This window comes from Telopea speciosissima, chromosome 1, assembly GCF_018873765.1.
Source record: "Telopea speciosissima isolate NSW1024214 ecotype Mountain lineage chromosome 1, Tspe_v1, whole genome shotgun sequence".
Lineage (NCBI taxonomy): Eukaryota > Viridiplantae > Streptophyta > Magnoliopsida > Proteales > Proteaceae > Telopea > Telopea speciosissima.
In genome coordinates this window covers 1851908-1876706 of record NC_057916.1, presented here as the reverse complement: position 1 = coordinate 1876706, position 24799 = coordinate 1851908, and the positions used below count along the sequence as shown (strand labels likewise).

Genomic DNA, 24799 nt, shown 5'->3' with positions numbered 1-24799 from the left:
AAGCAACCCAAGAAATAGTACCTCTCCAAATTTATTCGTTCTAAATCCATATGCAGGAAGAGGGGGGGAGGGGGGGGAAAGCATATTAGAGCGTATAATGCCACTAGATTAAAGAAAAACAAGTTGCAATGCCAGTTTCTTCTTGAAGCAACTCGACCATAAGAAGAAAATTAAAATTTAAGTACATTAGATGGTCAAGGTATGATTATCACATCATTACCAATTTTTCCCTCACTATGGCAGAACAAGCAATACCTGATTGGATGCAGAAAAGCTGAATCACTAATGGCTGAATATTAAGCATGTCCTTTGCTTCTCTCTGCTCTTCCAAGAGATCTTCGCTCATGTATTTACTTAACAATTCTATCTTCTTCTTCTCAACAACCATTCTCTCTATCTCCCTCTCATCAGGAAGAGGCACATGGACAATAAACTCTTGCTCTTTCTTGTGTTCCTTTTCCTTTTCTCTTCTCTCCTCCTCAACAATATCTTCCTCCTCCTCGAATAGAATAGGAGCTGCACTAGCAACTTCGCCACTCTTGACAGCCATCTTTGCTTCCTTCTTAATATTCTCCATCTTCAGCCAGTCCTCAAGAGCTGCAGATCGCATTTTTGTTTCTGCTGGACCTTCAAGCTTCTCAAGGATACCATCCTCATCATCCCGGTAACCATAGTAGCTTGCATCAATTCGTTTGAAGATGTCATACCAAGATCTTCTCTTCTTCAGCTCAGGTGGCTTCTCAAACAGCTCCCTAACACCAGGTAATTTCTTGGCTGCACCAAAATACCTATAGCCAGGACCTCTTCCTCCAGGGTTAGGCACGTCAACAATATCTCCTTCCAAATTTGTCATCTTGGCAGCATGTTTGGTGTAATTTGGACCACCTAACTCTACAATCCGGCGTTCCCAGTGCCATTTTTCCCTGATTAATTTGTTGATTTCATCATTCAAGTCACGAAGTCTGTGCTCACTTAGACCCTCATTCTGGATGTCAGCAACCTTTCGACCAATCTCTCTCATTATCTGTTGCCGCCATTTGTCAGCCTCAGCAAGATCACGACATTCAGAAGCAAGAAAAGGGCGACGTTCTTTTGGTTTCTTTTCTCTTCATTCTTCAATGCTATGAAACGGTTTAGCATTGACTGAGCTTTCTCCTCATTTCGAGCCATGCTTCAACCCTGATAATCCAAATTCTTAAGTTAACAAGAACCCTAAAGCATAAACGATAACCAAATACCCCCATCTAATTGCTTGGATGAATGTGGTACGAAAAATAAAATAAAACTTCTGGAGGGAGGGGATTAAACAACTAATGAAATCAATATTATCTTGACTAATTCAAAACAACTGGACAAGCAGGGCAGGACATATTCAAGCTAGTAGCAAGAAAGGAGTGATGGAACACGTGAAAAATTAATATCATCCTCACTGATTTACGCAATAGGACAAGAAAGCTATTAAGTCCACATCGTTGCAAGCACTGACTCGAGAACCCCATTATTACAAATAAAAAGCAGGACTGAACGACTACTATTTTCTGTTTAAAAGTAATACGCTGTGGCTCTTCCAGCCAGTCATTAGACATGAAAAATACTAAATTCAGTGAGAATTAAAAAAAAGGGGAGAGAGGGGATGAAAGTTACAAAGTAGCAAGGATGAAGCCCTCTTAGATTAGGAGAGTTTCTCTCTTGGTGTCTATCTCTGTCTGTGGGATGCAGCTTAGGCCTGCCCTAGTTCCTAAGAGGTTATGAAGCTTCCCAACTCTTAGTCGAAAGCACAAACCTCTCCTTAATCTAAAATCAAAATCGAAGTGAAATCCAAATAGCTTCAAAAAATCCTCTCTACTATGTAAACCAAAAAGAGAGACAGCTTACCAAGTGTTCGCCGGACAGGAAGAAGAAATGAAATGACGCCGGAGCCGATCTAACGCAGTGGTGAACAGAGGCTTGAGGGCTGTAGAGCCAACTAACGAGAGAGGAGAGAGGGCGAGACCCTTGAATGAGTATGCCGTATGGGTTTCTTTCCCCTGCTTCACTTAATGGTAGTCTGTGCGGTCTACGTATTTTTTTTAGGGAAAAAGTGATAAACCAAAACGATCGCCTCACCAGATGGTTTCAAAAATCGGAATCAGATCGGCAGATCGGCAGCTCGACCGGTTCTAGGGTTTTTGGGATTGAATCAAAATAGGCAAGTTCGATCCTAACCCCCATTTTGAATTTAAAATCCTTGTTCACACTCACGAACTGGGTAGGGGTGGAAAAGTGGAAGATGGGTCCGGCACCCTAGCCTGAATTGGAATTGTTTACCCGAAATTAGCCCGGCCCAGCCTGCCCAGATTGGCTTATTCTGGTCAAAGTTAAGCTTGAATTTTTGGCCCAACATGCATCCTTCTATAAGTAAACTAAGGCTGTGTTCGAAGCCCAGAAAAGAAAAAAACATGATGACACAATGAATGATTTATGTGTCTCTCTCTAATCAAATTTGGAAAAAAATTTAATCTCTTCTTTTATTGGTTTCCAAACATAGTCTAAATGGCGTCAATTGGTTCAGTTTCTGATTATTTGGTTCTATTTTAGTTCAAGATACAAAATGCAAAAACCAAAACTGAAACTAAGAAAACATTTTAAAACCAAAATCGAACTTACTTGGTTGCCAGGGTACAAACCGTATAACACGTACCAGGAATCGAACACCTCGCCTCTCTGCTCTAATAGCATGTTACAACCACTTATCCCACCATGAATTGGCTTAGAGTTGGATCGGGAAAGAGCTAATGTTGAAGAAACTGAACGAGATAATAGGAGTAGCTATACAGGCAATATAGAGTAAAGGGCATTAATAATGGTCTGTCTTGCTCTTGCATACTCAGACATTAATAACGTCTAACGTCCCAGACTAATGGACTGGACTAGAGAGTTACAAAGTTCGAAAAGTAGGAGTGGATTTGAAAATAGTGAGAGTTCAAGGGTACATTTGTACGTATCAGAAATTTGAGGGGAGGCATTTGGAAAAAAAATCCAATAAAGAATAATCCACTTTCGGCCAGATGTAAACAAATCCGAGCAGATAATTTTAATTGGCAACCTGTATTAGGGATGTCTTTATCCTTCATTCAACCATTCTCTTTTTGTTTTGAAACCATCAAAGAATATTGATACATGAGACAACCATCACACGATTACCTTAGAGGGGGCGAGGGATCTTTAAAGGAGAGGCTGCTCTAACAGGCTACTAAACATTAAGTCAAATTAGTTGCATCATTCTACTACTTGAAACAGTCAGAAAATGAGAAAATGAGAGACAGACCAATCACAAAATAAAGAGCTTTATATTAGGATACAACATGCTTGAAAATTTCTCTTCTACGCATCGACAACGCAGTTCCACTGGGAATAACAAGAGCACCGAAAGAATGAGCTAAACCAAAAAATAAAAAAAAATTTAAATAATAACATTAATTATTATTATTACAACATAAAATACATTGGCATAATGAGGAAAAAGATTACTAGAAAATTCCACATCATCTACGCTTATGCAGGGAGTAACTTGGGGATTCAACAGACTCTGCACTGAAACTTCTTGGTGAATCCATCGATCCCCTAAAGGAAGCATAAGCCGCTTTCGCTGGTTCAGGGACTGAGTCCAATGGAATTGACTCTGCAAAGCAGGCTGTGTTGATGCGAGTCCTCTCAAGTTCTGCTTGAAGCAACTCAGAGCTATACTGCTGGGCAAGAGCCTGTGGCAAACATGAATCACATAATTATACTCTGCACACTGCACCATATATATATATATATACCCTTTTAGTATAACACCTTTTTTTTTCCAATGAGAGTAAATCCTATTATTTCACATGCCTACTCAAAAGAAAAAAAATTTGCTGCTGACTTGAAGCAGCCAACCAAGGAAATGGAATAATTCACTTCCCCTTTGGGTTCATAAATACCCTCCTAGGTTTTTGTATTTTCTAAAATATCCTTTAAGATCTCATTTCCTTGGCTGCCAGCCTAGTAGCAGGAACATTCCTGCTACGAGTGTAGCAGCAAAATTTCGTCCTACTCAAAAACTCTGCAGTTTTTAATATTGACATAATGACAAGTCACTTCAAATTATTCTGAAAGCCTTTTTTACCCCTACATTAAATAGCTTTGGGGAATAAGACAAGGGGCAATCAAAAGAAGGTTTAACTTCTCACTTCACCAATTTGGTGACAACAAGATGGGTGTGTTTAAAGAAAACTGTTTGTGTTTATGGTTTGATTTATAACAAAAATAAGAATAATCCAGAGAACTCAGTGAGATGAGATTGATTTCATCTGCCCAGGTGGTTCCCATCTTCCCACCTTAACATTAATATTTCTTAATGTTGAAGTCTCCAGAATCTATAGTAAGGGAGTACAGAAAGGATGAAATTTCTCACTATTAGGTCATCTGGTGACACAGTCATTCCTTGCTGTCTTTCATCTAAAATTGCATCTTCACTCCCACGTGTTGGCCGACGATGATGTCCTGGATTCTCAGAAGACTCGGTCACACTCTCAGAGGCCTTCTCCAACAGAACTCCTTGTAGAGATTTTAGAGACTCACTTGCTTCAGGTGTAAAATAAGGATTCAATATGGTTTCAAAATATTCAAGCTGCAGGCACATTAAAATCACTCTCAGCATCACTTATTATTTAACTAAAAAAGGAAAGAGCAGGAGTAACTCTGTAAAGCACGTTGTCTTGACTATTTCTTTCAAGATTTCTTGGCTAGGGATAATCATACGAGATTCAAGCTTCCCAAGTTTTACCCAGGAATTATAAACATTTTGGAACAATCATACTTTTTCCCCAAATCAATTGGTTAGAGAAGTCCAAAATATTCTCCAGTCAACCAGAAAACAAACTTGCTATCATTAGTTATCTTCATAACAAGAAGTAATATCGCAAGTCAAGAAAAAATCAAAATGCTGGAAAAAGAGCATGTTTTGAACATTCATGGTTGCATTCCCTTTCATTTTCTGAGGCTGCATTACAGTGCTTTCCTCGTGAGGATAATGCAGATAATGCTTTTTGTGAATGGAAATGCACATCAAACTCTCTCTTTCTCTCTCTCTCTCTCTCAGTAGAAACAGACAAAAATCTGAACGATCAGCAGTTGAACTCTCTCTCTAAACATTTTGTTAAGGAAAATACACATCATGCTCATGTTATAGTTCATTCACCTCAAGCATAAGCTGACAGAAACCATTTGCATCTAGAGACTTCAGATCTTTGGATTTGTTTTCATGGAGAAGGCTGAGGAAAGTATCAATCAGACCCTCCACAAGAATACCCAGTGTCTTATCCAATAGGGGCTTAGCACCAGAAAAAACCTACAATGAAGAGATTGTTCCATTGTCAGAGAACCAAATATTAAATAGCTGATTATATGACCATGGCATGGTCACGAGTGTGCAAGCGAGAAAGATGGCAATTCTGTGCTCTATCACAAGTATGCTGAAACATGAGAAAAAAAAAAATAGTAAGTACCATAGCTGATGCAGGAGCAGTCCTCCAAGGTGCCAGTCGCCAAATAGACACCGTTGGGACTCTATCCAGCAAAGAAGGGTGAAAGGTGAAAATTATCACACAAAGTGTAATGTCATTTATTGGGTCTTTGATCCCAATTTTCATTATCAATTATAAGGGCTTCAGGGCCGGCTTAAGCTGGGCCTTTAGCTTATAATAGGAATTTATTACTTGGGCCCATTAGTTGGTTCTCCAGTCATACATGTCAATTTTGGATTGCTAAATTAGATTATGAATATAAGGGGCCATGCTGCTTGGTGCAATTGTAAAAAGTTTGGGCTTCCAGTGTGAAGACACGGGTTAGAGTCTGAAGATGGCCACTTTGCGCAAAACGAGACAAAAGTTGGACTGACTAGTGGACCCCGTGGAAGCAGGACTTGCACTGGTTCATGTGCCTCTAATTCAACTAGGAATTGTTCATTGTCTAATGGGTTTTCTAGGGATATAACGCACATAAAAATACACAAAACCCAACAAATAATAGAAAAAAGCAGAATCAACGTGCACATACAAACACACAAGCAAAACAGCAAAAAAAAAGAGTCAAGATTATTGATATATTAGTAGGAACTCAAAAGGGAAATAAAAAAATCTCCAAACAGATGTAAGGGATAGGTTTGAGTACTTGAAAACCTAGCGAAAGCTCCACAAAACAATAGAAAGATCCAAAAAACCTGAGTACTCATAGGTTCCCAAGGACCTGTTATAGTCTTTAGATCTAGAACAGCAAATAGAATTATAACATTTGGAAACATAATTATACCTCCAACATTCTTGGCTAAGTACAACATGCCCTCTGAATTATATCAAGTAAATACTAAATAAGAGCAATTTAATGAAGGTGTCAGCTAGCTCAAGCTGGTAATGTCATTCGGCTTGTTGTAGACCTGGGATCAAGTTCCGATTTCATCCTCCCCTCTTGTCCCCTCCACCCCCAAAACACCCAAAAGTATAGCTTCTGAGAATTGTTTCAAGTATCAACCAGTAAGTAAACCTTCCCTCTCTTGGCAGAACTTTCAAGCTATGCCAAACCATTTATTTTTTTTACCTGAGTTTTATCATGGTTAGAATCCCACCAACCACACACACACACACACACACACCCCTTCAAAAAAATAAAAACAACTGACTGTGGAAGTGTGAATCTCATTTTTGGATTGGTTATCCTTTGCTTGGTCTAAATTTTAAAACCCAGGCTGTCCTGCTACAGGACTTTCCAGGCAATTTTTCTATCTTTTTTCCTGAAGATCTTTTCAATCTTCTATGGTGTTTTAAGAGGGGGTTGAAAGTACTGTTCATCGGTCTAAGGGTTAATATTAACAATAAGTTAGTATCTCTATGTTTGGTTGGGACTCAGTGCATTTATCTATTTAAATAATAGGGTGCATCCATCTGCAGGCTAAATCGGCTTCTCAGACCATACCTGCATCAAAAGCACGGTGCACCACCCTAGTTTCTTTGTCCAAGCAAATATGTACTTTATAAACACAAAATGATATTGGGCATTGGTTGTGGCCTACATTCTTAGATGAAAACTCCCCGACTTAAGTAGCAGTATAAAGAAATTATAACCACGGTTTCATTTTCCATATAATAGAAAAATATAGAATCATTATGTACAAAAGGAACCAAGTAAACTGCTGAATGAGATTTCAAAGAGTATCTAGAAAGCACCTCTGCATGCACAGCTACAAGAGTGTGCAGTAAATCCACAGCTGCATCTCGCACACCCTGCAAAATATACAGCAACTCAATGAGCATTTTATGAATCAAACTGTATTTGGTATAACAGAACTATGTGAATAAAAGGAGAAGAAAAGATCCAACTAATATGAATTCTGCTAACTCTTTACTTTGACAGCAGGTGCCCCTCCCCATTGAACTCCAGCATCCAATAGGTAGTCTATTGCAGCTGTCCTAATCAAATTTGCCTGGTGACAGCACAAAAAACTGACATGAAAACCACAAAATAGAAAAGCCATTGAGCCCATATAAAATACAGTAGAAAAGAATTTAGCTTTGAGTTTTGGATGTGTTAGAAGGTTGTTCTGCATAATAACCCAAGTAAAAGAGAGATGACTTGGAGCATGAATCCTTGTCCAAGATGTTAGACAACTTAAGCCATGAGCCCCATATCGTTCCTCTGTAGCCCCAACCCCAACCCCCCTCCTCCTTTAAAAAAAAGAGAGGCTGAAACAGGGAAAATAAGAAATTATTATGCTAAAGGGTGGAACAAAACAGTTTTCTGACAAGATTTATAATCAGTGATGTGGTTTTCGAGTTTTTTGCGAGCGGCATAAGTTGTACCCCTATATAAGAAACCCCATAGTTTTCTAAGTCAGACAAACAGCTTCAGCAACTACAACTATTATACTTGAGCAGAAGACACTAAAAAGTTGCCTTCATAGTGGACTTGTATTAGGTAATAAGGTGAAGTCACTCATTGACTGTTGAAATTTCAAATCCTGGATAGTCGCCATTACACATCACTAAGTAATTAACATTCAAAAGCCATTTTAGAGATTATACCTTTGCAAAAGTATACTGTGCCAGGACCTTCTCTTCAAGCGCAGAGAAAGACATTACCAAATCTTGTATATCACTGTCCCCTTCATTTTTATCCCTGTAGAATTCGATACCAAACATAGCTTGATCAGCATGATCAGCATAATCTACCAACAGGAAAGTCATAAAACCTACAACTTGAAGTAACCAAAATGGGACGCACCAACCAGTGAGATAAGAGTGTGAATTAATTCCGAAAACTCTGACTGGGACTGAAACTATCTTTAATTATTGAGGCCCCAGAAATTCCAAATGTCTTTGTTCTTTTAAATGTAAAATTTAATTTTCCGTTTTTACCAATGCTGCACTATTTTTATTTCAGGCATACAAAAAATGTCACTGATAGGGCCTGTGAGCTGTGGTGTGCACAATGAAGTCTAGAATGAGGGAAAAACTTGAAACTGCATGGATTCAGTTTGGGGGAAAGAGAGACCATAATGATATACACTCCAACCATAGTAAATTGGCGAAACATTTTGGTTTCAGCAGGGTACGAAACAAAATAGGAGGACAAATAACATGGGTACAATATTTCAGGGAAATATTTTGTCAAAACTACTAAAATTTGGTATCATTTCGGTCATTTCGATTGAAATGATACATATGAGGTATATAAATACCTCATTTCGAGCCTCTTTGGAATCTTTCGCTCACTTTGCCACCAAAAAGCTTCATTATCTTGCAAAAACTTAGCTCCAGCCTCCTTTTTTGCCCAAAATCCTTCAATGATCAATCCACTGCTGGAATCCGGTGAATCAAGGTTTTAAATGCAATTGTGGAGCATCAAATCAAAATTTGGACATTCTTGAAGCATCTTTTGCCCAATTTTCCTCCAAATTGTAAGTTTGAAGGTAAATTCCTTCCAATTTATTATGTTTTGTTGCTTCAATTGAATGAACAACACTATATAATCATGATACACATCCTAAGTGAAATCATGTGTTTCTGATGATTTGCTATTTGTTGAAATTGGGGATGTTCTTAAACAATTTCCAAAAAATTAGGGTCAAAATCTCGATCGAAGCCACCGAGATACCACGAAAAATTTAGGTTTCAACAAAGGTCGAAATAAAACTAGGTGCGACTTAGTAGGAACATAAGGTTATGACCAAAATTTCGGTTTCAATACAAAGCAATGCATATAAAAGTATTTTTTTGATCAAAATGGGTCAATTTTTTTACCAGTTAATGAATTTCTAGTGGATTCACCTGTTATAGGGCAAAACTCAAAAAAAAAAAAAAACATATTTGGTATATTTTGCCAAATTACCTATATTTCTTGGCGGAACAAAATGTTGGGGACTTCTACAACGTATCTATAACTACAATTTGCTGCATTTGAGCAAGATTTATATAAGATTCATACTTAGAGAGTTAGAGGTATACTCTTTTACCCCAAGAGTTTCGAGCCTTCCCAGCACTCTTTATGGTACTGACATATAGTTGGAGGAATGGTTTTGAAGGGGTATTTTAAACTTGGTTGTACACTTGTACTTGTAACACTTTGACATTGTGTAATTATTATTATTACTATTTTTTTTTTTTGTGCAAGACATTGTAATATTAAATGGTTTTTCTCTATTCTTAATGCATATTTTAGTTGTTTTCACTGAATTTGGTGTCTTCTAATACTAAATTAACTGTAGAATAGGCTAGAAAAAAGAGCACCCCAGTGCATAAGGGTCATGCTACTGCAAGGTCTAGGAGGGGCAAATGTACACAGCCTTACCCTTGCTTCGTGGAGAGGCTGTTCCCATGTTTCAAACCCGTAACCCGATGGTTGCAATAGCGCAACTTAACTGTTGCGCCAAGGCTCACCCACTACAGCGTACACTACCAAGTACCAACCTAGAGTACGAAACCAAACTACCATTTTGGGTGTACTTTATTAAATTCTACTTGTTCCAAAATGTTTAGAAATTCTTAAAGGAAAAATCTGAAATGGACAAACGAAATGGCTTCCTACTTGTTTGGAAAGAGAAAATACAACTTAAAGGAAATATCTGAAATGGCTTCCTACTTGTTTAGAAGTGCTAATTGATGCATGCTTGAATGTTTTGGGGTAGAAAAATAAAGCTGACAGCATTCTTAAACATTAGATGTAAATAATGTTTGTTTAATTGTTTTGAACTGATTCAAAAGTATAAGACAATATAAGCAACTTTATGTATGATGATTATATTATATGTTCCACACCTTGATATATGGTTGATAATTTTATGGTCCCTTATTCCTAAAGCATGTTTCTAATTTTCTATTGCTTTGATTGAATATTGTCTGCTCTAGGCCTACATTATGTGTAGAATAGGTTATATGAGTAAGAGGATATAGTAGGCTATGCTATACACTAGCAAGTAGCAACATAGGGTCCAAAATCAAACTACTACTTTGAGTTCCCCCCCCCCCCCAACTAATGATTCAAGAATGTGTATTTATGCTTAAAGAGGCACTTCCTAAAGTTTCATGCCAAAATTCCAACATTTCAGTCACATTTCGATAAAAATGCACCAAATTTTACCCATATTTCAGTTTCGACAGGGGGCAAAATGAACTACCCTGCTAAAATGTTGAACCTTGACTCCAACAAAGATAAGGTCTTAGAGAGAACAAAAGATGAAACAAGAAAGATGACGCTAAAGTCTAAACTAGCATTAGTGGTTTTCGTGACATTATGGGTAGTGTATAAAGAACAGAGTCTTAGTATGATAACAAAGTTAAGAGAAAATTAAAAATAAATGGATCTGAGGAAGTTGGTAGCCAATTCATCCTTTCAAATGCAAGTATGTGATCAATAAGGCTAATAATAGCCTTGTCGGTTTTCTAGGCCTTTGGCTGGTATTTTTAGAAGGGGGCAAGGAGAAGGATGGAGCTGGATGTGGGATTCCCCAACTTTTGGGGTGGTTCTTCCTGGGCTGGTTGGGGAGGTTTTCTTGCTTTTATTGGGGTGTAAGAGGAAGATGTTCTTTCTTTTGAGGGCTCTCTCACAGTGTTGTGTACTTCACTATTCTTTTTTCCATTTTTTTTCCTTTTTTGTCCTAATTATAGATCTTCAGTTTTTCTATCCAAGAGGAGTGGGAACAAGGCTAATAGTTGGCATCCGACATATTTTTATCTAAACAGGAATAAGGACGAAAGAGCTGATTACCTAGGCTGCAGCCAGATATATGTGTACTTGTTGTACAACTCATGTGAAAGCTCATCTTTGCAGTATCCAATATTACTTAATACTATCAATAGCTTTTGATGAGGATCACAAACAACATTGCCAGGGTGAAGACTACGAGCTTTCGCTTGAGGTTGAAAATATCCATTTTCTACATGTGAAGTTTCTTGATTCAACTTATTGAGAGAGATTTCGCCTCCAATACATTCGAGATGAGCTGAAAAATGTGAACATCACAAAACTTCGTGTTTTAGTAATGGAAGAAGCGCATAATTAAGGTCCAACCAAAAACATACAGTGACTGATCCGTTATACCTGCAAAATCCACAAAACAGTTCAGAAATGCAAGCCTTACAGATTCTTGAATTTCTTGAAGTTGCAGAAACATGTTATCTGATTTCATAGCCTCACTCCTTAGACTCTGGATCATCCTGGCATGAATAAAGAAGAAAACCAAAGTAATGGAGGGAAACTGTTACTTAAAGAATAGTAAAGTAATCCTTCAACTGCATAATAGTCCAGAATGATCCAAAAATTGCAAACTCTAGAAATCAATTCTTCGTTGATGTTCCATTAAAAATGGAAACAAACTCTCAGTCAAAACAAAAGTTTATACCAAGAAAATGCATGAAACATTATTTCTAAATCATGAGGAATACAGACTAGAAGGTGAATAATGTTGTTACCAATAAAAAGAACCAAATATAGAAAATATTAAACCATAAACCAATAAGAAAACAAACTATTAAACGCAGTATTTTACTGTGTCAGGAGAAAAAATTATAAACCTTTCTTAGTTAGATTGCTGGACAATTTGACCCAGACTAGTCAAACAGCTCACTGTTGTTATTTAGTTGAAATTTTTGTCAAAAAAAAAATGCATGGAGGGAACAAGTCAACCAGGTCATGGATCAATGCCCCTGTCCTTTTACAGTTGATGAGCTTGGCTGTGAAATACTGATTAAAAGCCAATTCAAAAGACAACCTGTGTCCAACCACCCAAAAGAGACATAAAAATTCTATTAATTGTTTACTTGAATTGGCTTGACTTATTTCTTTGGCGAAAGTTTTCCAAAAAGTACAGCCATCAATGCCTGTAAATGTCTGCCCCTCTACAGTACGAGGTCGATAATATCCCTGTACTGTTCTCCAATCCCCTATGGAGACCACCCAAACCCCTCGGTCAAGTTTGATGCAGTTAAGATTGTCCGATTGGATCAATTGGGCTTCAAAAGACTTTATTTTGGCCCATGGTTGGGTTCTATAGACCTTAGGCTTCTTATTTTTGGGTTTAATGATGTAATGGGCCTAATTTATAAGCCTATAAAATGGGGATAGTGTTAGTACACGGGATAAGTAGTTGAGTGTTTGAGTTTGATTAGGATACTTAATAGCTAGATAGAATTTTGTTTTGAGTTTATTTGCTTTATTGAGTGTATTAGAGTGATTAGGAGTCCTTTTATGAGTGAAATTAGGAATTTTAGAAGGTCTATATATATGTAATACATCCCCCATCAATTAGAGATGATTTGAATAAAGAACATGAATTTTTTTAAAGAGTTTTGGTGCTGTTGAGTAGTGCGTACGGGATTAGTGTCCCAAATCTGATTTCTTCTCTTCTTTTTTCTTTCTCCCAAGAAGATCGATCGCATCTCTCTTCCCTCCCCTTTCCATCAATCGTATTTCTTCCCTTGACAATGCAGTTGCTTCCTTTATCTCAGATTTGATTACAGATTTAATTATTGAGCCTACTTGCATCTGAGATCCTTTATTTGGATTTTCAGATTGCATGAAAGGGAGAATCCCTTGACCGTGGGTATGGGAAAACTCGGTCCTATTTCTTATATGTTGAATCACATTAATGAATATGTTCCTTCTATTTTGAATCACACTACTGAATATTTCCAGTACCCCGAAAGAAAATAAAGAAAAAACAAAACATATGCCTTTGAGAACTACATATGATGCTAGGGAGACATTATGGTATAAGAGAGGGGCACACTCCATTATTGGAATAAAATAATAAGAGGACATGCTCCTACGGATGTGTACTATCTAATCCTAGACCTCTTTTTTTGGGGGGTAAAAGAAACAAAAAAGATTACAAATATCATATAATTCTAGAACTGGTATATCTTTGCAGCACATACTCTGAGAAATACTAGTAAAGCCATTATGTAATTTCACAGTTATATCTGAAAAAATTGTGATATAGATAACAGCCAAAGTTTACAATATCAAAAAGAGTTGAAGGAACATACACGGTACACCAGGTTATGTGAACCCTAACCCTGATAAATAGTAGGCAAATTAATTGCCAGCAATTGTGGAGTATCACAGACTAAATTTGACGTAGGATTTGAGAATGGTTTCTAAATTCTTTCTCCTTTTAATAATATTCAGTTATTTGTCAATTAAAAAAAATGAAAGAATGATTTAGATAGTATGGCAATATTGACAAAGAGTCCAGAAGGGGGGGGGGGAAACCACTTCACTACACCCAGAAGTTGACTCCAGAGAAAGGAATTTCCATGTCATTGAATGACTGAATACCAAAAGCCCTCAGCTTACAACCTAAATAGCCATAGCTATTACTTGAAAAGCATCAGGTCCCATCCAGTAATCCTCTCTGTCAACCAATCCCACTCAATTTAACAGAGCTTTCACTGTCTCTCCTGTAAAGGTTGAGAGAGAGAAATCATTTAGGTTGACTCGAGCCTTATTGCTATTTTTCCTCAAACCTTAACAGAGAAAGATACTACATAGAAAAACGGAAGAGCTTGATTTGTTATTTTAACAAGGAAATCATATTCCATTCCAAGAATGTGATTACCATGCCTGTTACTGAAAACAAATAAGGGATGTACACAATTTTTTTTAACTGTTCAGTTAAATATGCATCCAAAAGGTATAAAAACACAAAGGAGAGCATGGAAAAGGCACCACCAAAACAAACGTACTTGACAATACCATGACAGAACAATCAAACATTCACCCCTTCACCACCACCCGTCCTTTCCCCAACTTACAATACATCCAAGATAAAACCACAACTCTCATCCCCAGGTGGTAGTCATGAAACCAAGACCTCTAATAGGAAATTCCCAGCTTTCAAGACAAGCCCAAGAGACCAACCCACAGAAAACCCAGATGATATTCAACTAGACCTCCTATAATTGAGGTTCTTGGCTTCTTGCATCTCCTCCTTTTTGACATCAAAAGAAAACCAATTCTGAATTAGTAAGTACCCAGACAACATTCTACAAAAGCTCCCATTCTTCAGTGAATAGAGCAACTGGTCATTGGATAAGCACAAATATCTTTGCCTTAAAAAAGGGCTTAATGAATATGAAAGAGGCCTATGAAAAAGCCTAAATGTTTCTTGCTGCCTCAAAGAAGACTAATTCACGCAGTGTTGATTACACTTCCTGACCATGCGTCCACCTCGCATTCTGTTTCCCACTTGCACGTTTACACTAAGCTCCTGAAACCAGTTCGTATCCCGTCTCCAAATACCAGGCTTCCTCATCTAACTATGAACAAGAGTGTTGGTTGCGCATATAGCACAAATTCGAGTATCAAGTCTGACCACAGCAGACACCAGTACATTTCCCTATCAACCAAACCATCAGATTATTTGCCACTTGTATGATTGATCCCATGCATCAACCTCACATTCAATCTGCCCACTTACACATTTACACTAAGCTCCTGAAACCAGTTCATATCCCGACTCTGGATACCAGGCTTCCTCATCTAACTATGAATAACAAGAAGGTTGATTGCACACGTATCCCAAATTAGGATATCAAGTTTGACCACAGCAGACACTTCCCTATCAATCAAACCATCAGATATTTTGCCACTTGAATGATTGACCCAACATAATCTCTCTCTGGATTCCAAATCCTCTCCTGTCCAAGAAGTCATCTTGAAGTTCAAAATTTTAATTATAAAACAAGCTGAAAGAATGTAGATCATCCACTGATCCTTCAGACTAATCTCCATTCATCAAGCCAATCTGATATAAGGATTGTGGATCAGAGGATTTAAACGTACACCACTCACTACGAAGAGCATACAACTGGAGCTTCCTTGTGACTGGCACCACCAAAGATTAATCGGTCAGACTGTGTTCTCTGTTCATCTCGTCCACATGATAATGGACCAGAATTAATGATATTGTTGCAAGACAATGGCCACATTTTTTCCCTTCAGCGGCAATCCTTATAGAAAAGGCCTCCAACCAAGCACAAGTGTTTAAGAATCACTGGAAAATAACCCCAAACCAAGATATGAACATGATCAGCCCTCCAAGTTAGAAACTTACATCCAAGTTGATAAAAGTACTAACAACAGTATCTTATGACTTTCAGCTTTGTTTTACCTCAGCATGGACCAGCACCCCTTAACCACTAAACTGCATGTATTCACTCCTTTAGGTCTTTTAATGACCAAAACGAGCCTTTAGATATATATATATATATAGATAGATAGATAGATAGATAGATAGATAGACAGAGAACTCAGGCTAGGATGGAACAAACTTTGGATTGAGGTAATGATGGAGAAATGCCTCCCTCTATGCGACACCTTACCAATGCATTTCATTTGGAAGGTTGTAGACCTAGAAGAAAGGCACAACTCTTGGCCTGCATAGTCCTAAGAAGGAAATATCAATGCCTAAAGCTTTTTGGATTAAATTCCATCACAGGAAACTGCATTGCTAATTTTAACCATATGAAAAAAGAAAAGAAACAGCATTGCTAACAGAAAACCCCCAAAACCCAAGAACTTCAATCGCCTAGGATTCAATAATTAATTTATGTGGAATAAAATGCATATAAGACTTACAAACCGATCTGATCCATTGCAGAGCTCATCATTGTGCGGAAAGATAGAGGCAAGAAAGATATTGTGTACGGGGATTTGTTTCTCTCAAGAATCGACACAGGGATCCATGATTCATCTTTTGCTATTTCTTCAGTCGTAGCCCGCATCCACGAGCAGAGCCTTAGTATGTAGATCTTTATGATCTCCGCATGGAGTGTGCGTAAACTTGTAACTGCGATTATCAAAAAGTAATGCATTTAGAATTGAAAAAAATGAGAAGATATCAGATAGCAAATACAAAGTGTTACTAAGTACCAACACTCGGAGGAGCTGACTCTTTTCCTTCAATAGCTTGGCATGCGTTTGATATTTCCTTTATGGCATCAGTCATGTATGGGCGTAGAATATTTGATTCTTCAAGATCACGGAAAGTGCTTTGGACCTGCAGCAGCAGTATCAGGAGTCAGTTCATTTTAGTTCATCAGCACAGTTTATTCATTTATTTCATCAAAGGAAAAAGATTAGATTTTTTTGATAAAAACCAATCTTCCAACCTAATGACAAACAATAGATATAGTGATAGTATAACAAAAATATATGTGTAACATCATATGCTGATGGAGTACACAGCAAACAGAAAATACAAGCTTCTGCAGTTGATAAAAGGGAGAGAACTGAAAACTAAAGAAGGTTGGCAATCAGTCTAATGCAACAGGGTTCCAAAACCTTGTTGTAGCCAGGATGTATAAGAGCTTGCTTGAATACATTCGGGCATGCCCTGCATCCAACACTTACCAGACCCCTCATCCAACAAGCCCAGTCTTCCCAATGGGTCATAGATCAGTTTACTCAAATAGGGGCTCCCTCCATTGCTTGCTTGTTCTGGTGATCGTAGACCACCTGAGGGGCGGAAGGACTTTCTTCTTTGCTTCTTAGCCTCATCCATACTTCAAAGATACTTCGGTAATTTTAAACCCCCTGAGACAAAACATCATATGAAACGTCGAAACCCAAAAAAGACAATGTTTCGACCGACAGAAATTTCGGTCATTTCGTTTCGGAATCTCACTCATTTTGGTCTAAAAAAATGCACCGTTTCATCGAAATTTCAGTCACTTCGTTTTGGTATTTCGGCCTTTTGCACCCTGAAATGGCCAAGCAAAACTCAGAGAAAAAAATACTGTTTCGGCAAAATTCAGTAACTCGGAATTTCAGTCTGCCAAAATGGCCCTCCAAGACGAGTTTTCAAACCATGGTTGTAGGTCGCTATGGGTCCACCAAAGAAAGATATAATAAAGGATCAGAGGCAATTTTCGTAAATATTCTGAGAACAGTTTAGGGTCACTTGGCAAGAAACAGAGGCAGGGACGTAAAGTTAATTAAAATAAAGGGTATGTTTCTGAAACTTAAAACAGAGAAGGGAATAAAATATAAACGGAACAGGTCAGTCCCCACGAAGATTGGTTTCTTCACTTGGCAGTTGCTGAACGGTAGTATTGCTACTGATGACTCAGTTATGCGGGCAGGGGTGCAGATGGCTTCCAAGTGTGTTTGTTATAAGCACCTTAGGCAGGAATCCTCCACTCACGTCCTGGGTATTGGGGCCACGGCTTCAAGGGTTTGGGATTTTTTTGGTCGCCTGTTTGATATTCAAGTTCTTCCCACTCAAGAGGTGAGTGCTAGAATTCTTTTTGGGCAGTCCAAGGGTTCTTCCAATAATGTTATTAAATTTCTTGTTGGGATTATTCCTTCTTTCATCATTTTGGAGCTTTGGAAGAAAAGGAATAATTGGAGGCATGATAATGGTGCACGTTTGGCAAACATGATAATTGGGAAGATTTTGCTTTGGATCCAAGAAGTCCCATTCCCCTCCTTCCCTCCTAGGGTCACCAACATGAAGGATTATTTGGTCTTACAGATTCTGAAGGTTAACCCGCCCTTGTGCAAGTATATTGTCCCTCATCCGGTTTATTGGTGCCCTCCTTTTAATGGGGTTAAAATTAATGTTGATGGGGCTAGTAAAGGTAATCCAGGTTTGAGTGGAGGTGGTGGCATTATCCGAGACCAGAACGATAATTTTCTTATGGCTTTTGCTAACTTCTATGGTGTTTGCTCCAATACCGAAGTAGAGTTGAGGGCTCTCCTGGATGGCTTTCGTATGTGTGCCGACATGGGCTACACGATTTGCCATGTTAATTCGGATTCCAAAACAATTGTTCGGCTTGTCTCTTCGCGAGTGTGCCCGTTATGGAACTGCTGGTATTGGCTCCATGAAGCTATTCAGTTGATTGATAACCTAGAAGCGAATGTGTTTTTTTCATATAGTAACTGCGCTGGTTTCTGGCTAACATGGCCTGCAAGTCAGAACGTAGTACATTATTCCGGTTGCAAAGGGAGCTTCCTGCTGAGCTTTCCCGCATCCTCAAAGAAGATAAGGCTGGTTTACCAGTGTTTCAGTTTTTGTTGGTTTTTCCATGTTGGGGTTTGGGTATGTGGTTTTTTGGAAAGGCTTGAGTTGTGAGAGTATTCAGTTTGTCTCTTTGGGCAGGGGTAAGGCGGGTTATGTCCCCCCCCCCTTGTATTTTGATTATCTTTTTCTATGATTAATAAAGCTTTAGGGGCTTCCCCGGGTCCCAGATAATATTCGGGTTAAAAAAAACGAATTGAGAAGGGTAGGGATTTGGTAATTTTGGTGCAAATAATGATAATTCTGGCCTTATGAATAATAAAATTTATTCATCTTCAACCTCACGACACAAGCAGCAGGCCAGCGGTAAAACAAATCACTTTCGGACAAGAGAAACTCACTCATGTGAAATTTGTTCAGCCTGAAATTTCAGTGCAAGGTTTCTAACCCTCAGCCCTCTTAATACTAACCAGTAGTAGATCCAACAAGATACCAGAAACAAGATAAAGTTTGCTGAAACCAGATAGGGCTGAACAGAGCATTGTCCACCAGTGAATAGGAAAGAAATAATAGAAATAAAAGAAGAACAAGGAATAAACAGGATGAATAAAAGGGAGGGAGTTTAGAAGAGACCAGACCTGAGAATCTAGGTCGAACAGAGGAAAGAAGAACACAGCCATGTATGTGCAGCGCAAGAGGGCTCAAATAAATTCATTCAAAACCAATCTAAGAATCAATAGCTTACATCCCATATATAGGCTTAAACAAAAGTAATCCTAATCATATCCTGAAACCAAAAACTTGAAACTAACTTGAGGATAACTGTGTTGTCAATCCAAGAAGACAACACCATGTTTTACCGTAAGATGATCAATGTTACCAAAGTAATTGAGACGTCTAATACTTGTCAAGATTCTGTCAATAAGATCTCTTCCATTTTAGCCTAGTCATAATAGCCACTCTGCTCCGGGTTTGTTCTAGCATTGCCTTGAGAAAGGATAAACCACCAAGTGATGCACCTAACTAACGCTACAACATATTACACTATAAGCTGAAGTTGATATCAAACCAAGAATATTCCATATTACGGGTCTCTTTGCTATGATTTCAAGAATTATTTCAGAGGGTGATTTCAATTTTGGAAGGTGTTCAGTACGATTTGTGCACCGTATTTCTGTGAAATTGAAATCAATTTCAATAGAAATCCTGAAATAGCTGAGGAGCTATTTCACCTATTTCAGAAGAAATCCATATCAACTATTTCATGCTAAACACTCTAATGAACATGTGCATAAAATGAGGGTAAAAATGTCGTTTGACATTTGTAAGAAAAAAAAAGGCTGTACCCAGTGCACAAGGCCCCCGCGTTTAGCAGGGTCTGGGGAGGGTCAAATGTACGCTGCCTTACCCCTGTTTCCAAGGAGGCTGTTTCCAGGACTTGAACCCATGACCAAGCGTTCAGCAAGTGAGCACTTGACCAACGCGCCAAGAACAACCTTCACATTTGTAATAAGAATGAAACCAAAATATGCCACTCTCTCTCTCACCTTCCCCTTTTCGCAACCCCTACCCACCCTGAAATAATAATAAGGGCTCTCTTTGGTATGATTCAAAGAGAACCCTTATTATATCTTAATTAAATATATATTAATTATATTTGACTAGCCATAAAGCCATTATTATTATCTTTATATTTAACTAAAACATGAGGGAACACGTTCTCTGCCAGGGAGCGTGGCCGCTGCGCAATGGGAGTGTGCACGGAAGCATCAACAAGGGAGGGATTTCCGCTTTCATGGGGTACGGGTGGTCATTTCACCCCATTCTGTGTTTGGGCGCAGGAGCCACGCTATCGGACAGAGTGCTTTGTCCCAAAACATAATACAATTATGGAAAAAGTTCTCTGTGGAGGAGTGCACCGCACATGGGGCGGGCCTGTGCACACATGGCCCTGCATGTGACACGCACTCACGTGGAAACACCATCACGTGGCACCAGGGGAGAATATGCCAGGGAACCCCGTTGCATTTTCTAAAGATTGAACACACGACCTCATGCTTTGATACCATGTTACAACCGCTTATCCCAAAAGCTCGAGCTGTGAAGTAAGGGCAACAACAATGCATGTCAACAGTTAAGAAGACTTCCAGGAAATGCTTTAGGAACCTGTCCCCCCTCCCCCTCCCCTTCTCTTTTAGAAGGAATCAAGTAAACAGTTACACAAAATGAAAACCAAGTTAAACTCAGAAACATTATAATCATAAAAAACTAGAAGCAAAGAAAAGGGGCAGCATAGGCAACTGATGAAAGACAGACACTTTGAAAAAGCATTGGACAAGAAACATTCCTTTGTAGAAGCCTAAACAGAATAGCTTTGGTAGAGCTGGTTACCAAGACAACAGCAACCAAATAACTTGATGATAACCATGTTGAAATTAGTAACTGAACGGAATATCACACTAATTGAATAGTCAAGCCACCTTTCCCAGTAATATAATTGACAGAAGACTGCTAAGTACCTTGACTTCATAGGCCGACATTGTATTGTGTAGCATTCCAGCAACTTCATCAAGAGAATGACTTGAGTACTTCACATCACATTTGTCATCAGGCTTATTGACAGAAGCTTTGACATTCAATTCCGCAGAAGAATGGGATGACTGTAGCAAGGATCACTTATGGATTTCAGATTGGAATTCATCAACATAAATAGAAGTGTAAGATTTAAAAATGTAACTGATCTAGTTAAACAAAACTTCAAAAGGGTAAGATTTCAAAACAAATCTCATATACTTCATAAATGAAGAAAGAACCAGATCTTAACTCATCCAACCAAACAAGAAACGAAGGGAGAAACGATAAATCTTAGTTCTGCTGCGTAAAAGAAGGATAAAAAAAGAAAAAGAAAAGAATATGAAACTAAACAAAAAAACAATAAAAATGATGATTTATGTCCACTATATCATGTGATAGCCATACGGCATGCACCAAACAAGTGTGACAGGTACATTTAGCCAACCAAACCTTTGAGACCAAAGTTTATTCCTTATAATGGTGTTAGAAAAACCATAAGCCCACAAAAACAAACCAGACCTGATGGTATGCAGGAAGATATCACCAGGGACAAGAAAAACAGGGGCCTTGTTTCGCAACCACGAGCATTGATTAGTACAAAAACAAAATATTAAACAATATAAAAGTGCAGTTACTAGATTCTCAATATGTTCCTTGACCTTTCATAACAATTGTTAATGTAGAGGACCTCAAAGACCATGCATTGTTGGATCAAAACAACCTACTTGCAGGTAAAGAAATAGATAAGGCACACACTAGTATGCAACTAATAGTACCACTTGTGTAAATTTAGGGAGTAGCAAATGATACCATATATCTACCAGCTAATTGTTGTATTACTCAGACTGTTTATGGTAAATCCTGGCAAGAATTTAGCTTATTCTACAAGAGTTTTCAATACTTTGGTATTCATTGCATCTCCAAGTAGCAGATTGATAAAATATGCACACACATATATCCATATACCCATACATTCAATTGAATATCCTACAAGCAAGTCCATGACCATATATGAGTACCCCAAAACAGTGGCATTTATACAGTAATTTCAAGTACGCCGAAAGTTCCAACAAAAAAGACAGTCAAGATACCTTCGCAAACTTGCCACTGAATACAGAAAGTGCTACTTTCCAGAAGGCAGGTATATGATAGATAAGCACCATAGTTAACCTGCGGATATACCTTCCTCTTAGACCATCCACTTCTTCACTATTAAGGTCCACCACTTCTGAATCTACTGGCACAGGAGCATCCCCAAGGAGGGAACTGTCGACATCTGACTGATGATAATAGAAGATAAAAGGAATTTTATGCATTTTCTAATAGTTTTTTTGCAAGTTCCAACACATTTTGAAATAAATCCATTGATTTTCTTTGATAAATCAGATCCAGCTTATTGAAGCACATACAGATTTGTTTGAATCTTGCTGGATCTGCCTCCACCTTGCATCAGAGAGTGCTCTCTCATGGATCTCATTATGCAAAGTTTCCATCCTTGCTTCATGATCTAAGGTGCATCTTTCAAGCAACCCTCGAATCCTGTTATTCTGCCAAAGCAAGATGCAGTGATAATAATGATGATTATGACAAGAAGAAGAAGATGCAATACATCGATGGATGAGTGCCCAAAAAACATATTTCATTAGGATGAGCCATCTCTAACCTGAATATTTAGATAATGCCATACAGGGTCAGACTCAGGTTCCAGCTCCAACAACAGTCTCACAGTGTTTTCAAGCTGGGAGAAGTGCAGAACATAAATTAGTTGTCTTGGAAGGGAAAGCATGATAAGCAGCCTCTAGCATATACAGGATTTCCACAGCAATAAACACGAAATGCTAAAGATCAAGTATAAAATTAGTGGATGAACTACAAAGAGAGGACAATACTAAATCAAGTAGAATTCATGCTTCCCACAAAGATGACCTATTGGAGGAAAGATTTACAACCCAATGTGTAATAATACAGCTAAATGTATAACTAAATGCAATTTGTCCTGGCCTATCTCCCCGGCCATCATTTCATTTTTCGTCCAACAAAATATACCCATGGGCGCCAGCAGGCTCAAATACCTATGGTAGGAATATAATGATTAGCATCCATAAATACATCGCCTACACTAGGAAAGCTATATCCTGCTGTTTGGCTGCTTGCCTTTTCTTTTTTCTGTTGTTGTTGGTAAACTATACCTCAGTGTGTAGAATGTCTTATATTGTAACACAGAAGATCAAACTTAGATTCAAGTTCCATGTAAAATGTTTACTCAAGTCGAGAACCGCTAGAGACTAGTGATAAATATGGACTTAGTGAAGAGTGAACATACATCTGCTAGGTCAATTTGTGGATCTTCCATGGATTTGTAAAGCATGCCTTTGAACTCATGCATCAGTTTTTCCACCTCCTCAAGAACACGTTTTAGTATTCCCACCTGAAAGTATATCATAATTATCATGAATACATCATACAATGAGAAAAGTCCACATATGGAGGAGGAGGGTTTTGCTTTCAAGCAACTGTATAACTGCAAATTATGCAAGGCCTAGTATAGTATGGATATCCATAAAGAAACAACCAATTCTTTTATGAACATAATATTTGTTTTTAGATCAAAGAATGTTGGGTCCTAACCAAAAGCTCTCAACTGCAAATAGATGTATATGTAGAACTTGTTCTCATCTAAATTTAAAATATATATATATCAGGGCGAAAAAATCCGACATCTAAGACCCAAAAATGATGGTGCATGATATCAGTAATGATCAGCCTATCTTGAATCTGACATCAACTAAAAGTATCGACTTTCTTTGCTGCCATCTTTATTCTGCTTTTCTCAGTCTGTTGGGGCAGGCAGGGGTTTCTTCTTGGGCTTGAGGGCAATCTTGTAGTGTGGTGTGGGGTACTGATGTGATGATGGTCAGCCTTCTTGGCTTGTTTGACCTTTCTTTGTTTCTGATGTTTTTGGGGAATCGAGCTTGTATCAATGAGACACCAGCCCAGCTTTATTTATAATTGAATGATATCAGGTACAAGTACAATAATGCCCCTAGGGCAACACTAATAAACCCTAATAGACAATTATACCCTTGTACCCATATTACAACACTCCCCCTCAAGTTAGTGCATAGATATCAAGCATGCCCGACTTGCAATAGAAATGAAACCCTTAACACTAAGTCCTTTAGTAAAGCCATCAGCTAATTGTGCATCTGACTGAACAAATGGAACACAAATAACTCCTTGTTCCAGCTTCTCCTTGATAAAGTGACAATCAATCTCAACATGCTTCGTTCGATCGTGCTGGACTGGATTATGTGCAATGTTGATTGTTGATTTACTATCACAGTATAGGTGCATAGGCAGCTCAACTGGGACACATAGATCTTGAAGTAGACCTTGAAGCCAAAGTAGTTCACATATGTCATGGACCATAGCCCGAAATTCAGCTTTTGCACTGGACCGAGCAATTGCAGCTTCCTCTGCCAAGTAACAAGTTTGCCACCAACAAAAGTGTAGTACCCTGAGGTAGATCTTCTATCATCTGGACAGCCGGCCCAATCTGCATCAGTGAAGGCCTCACTATGCAAATGATTGTGAGAAGAGAAGAAAACACCTTTCCTAGGAGCAGATTTCAGGTATCTCATAATTCTATATATTGCCTCTAGGTGTGATGAGTGAGAATCATGCATTTATTGACTCACCACA

General features: G+C 38.3%; 1 protein-coding gene and 1 pseudogene across 4 annotated transcripts in view; both read right to left on the bottom strand.

Moving 5' to 3' along the window:
- Positions 1-208: 208 nt before the first annotated feature.
- LOC122641742 lies at positions 209-1246 on the bottom strand (annotated as a pseudogene).
- Positions 1247-3345: 2099 nt separating this feature from the next.
- LOC122638826 (exocyst complex component SEC5A-like) overlaps positions 3346-24799 on the bottom strand; it is a 39655-nt gene continuing 18201 nt past the window's right edge. For 3 of the 4 annotated variants that reach the window (XM_043831675.1, XM_043831684.1, XM_043831689.1), the window contains 15 exons: positions 23421-23525; positions 22761-22835; positions 22507-22644; positions 22189-22383; positions 21043-21183; positions 16432-16558; positions 16138-16348; positions 11599-11714; positions 11266-11500; positions 8085-8178; positions 7409-7486; positions 7230-7286; positions 5210-5359; positions 4424-4639; positions 3346-3740 (listed from right to left, as the gene is read on the bottom strand). In XM_043831675.1, coding sequence (XP_043687610.1) covers positions 3525-3740; positions 4424-4639; positions 5210-5359; positions 7230-7286; positions 7409-7486; positions 8085-8178; positions 11266-11500; positions 11599-11714; positions 16138-16348; positions 16432-16558; positions 21043-21183; positions 22189-22383; positions 22507-22644; positions 22761-22835; positions 23421-23525 — 2154 coding nt within the window. In that variant the 3' untranslated portion in view covers positions 3346-3524. The remainder of the gene's footprint in view (positions 3741-4423; positions 4640-5209; positions 5360-7229; positions 7287-7408; positions 7487-8084; positions 8179-11265; positions 11501-11598; positions 11715-16137; positions 16349-16431; positions 16559-21042; positions 21184-22188; positions 22384-22506; positions 22645-22760; positions 22836-23420; positions 23526-24799) is intronic. The other variant, XM_043831679.1, reaches the window with a different exon arrangement.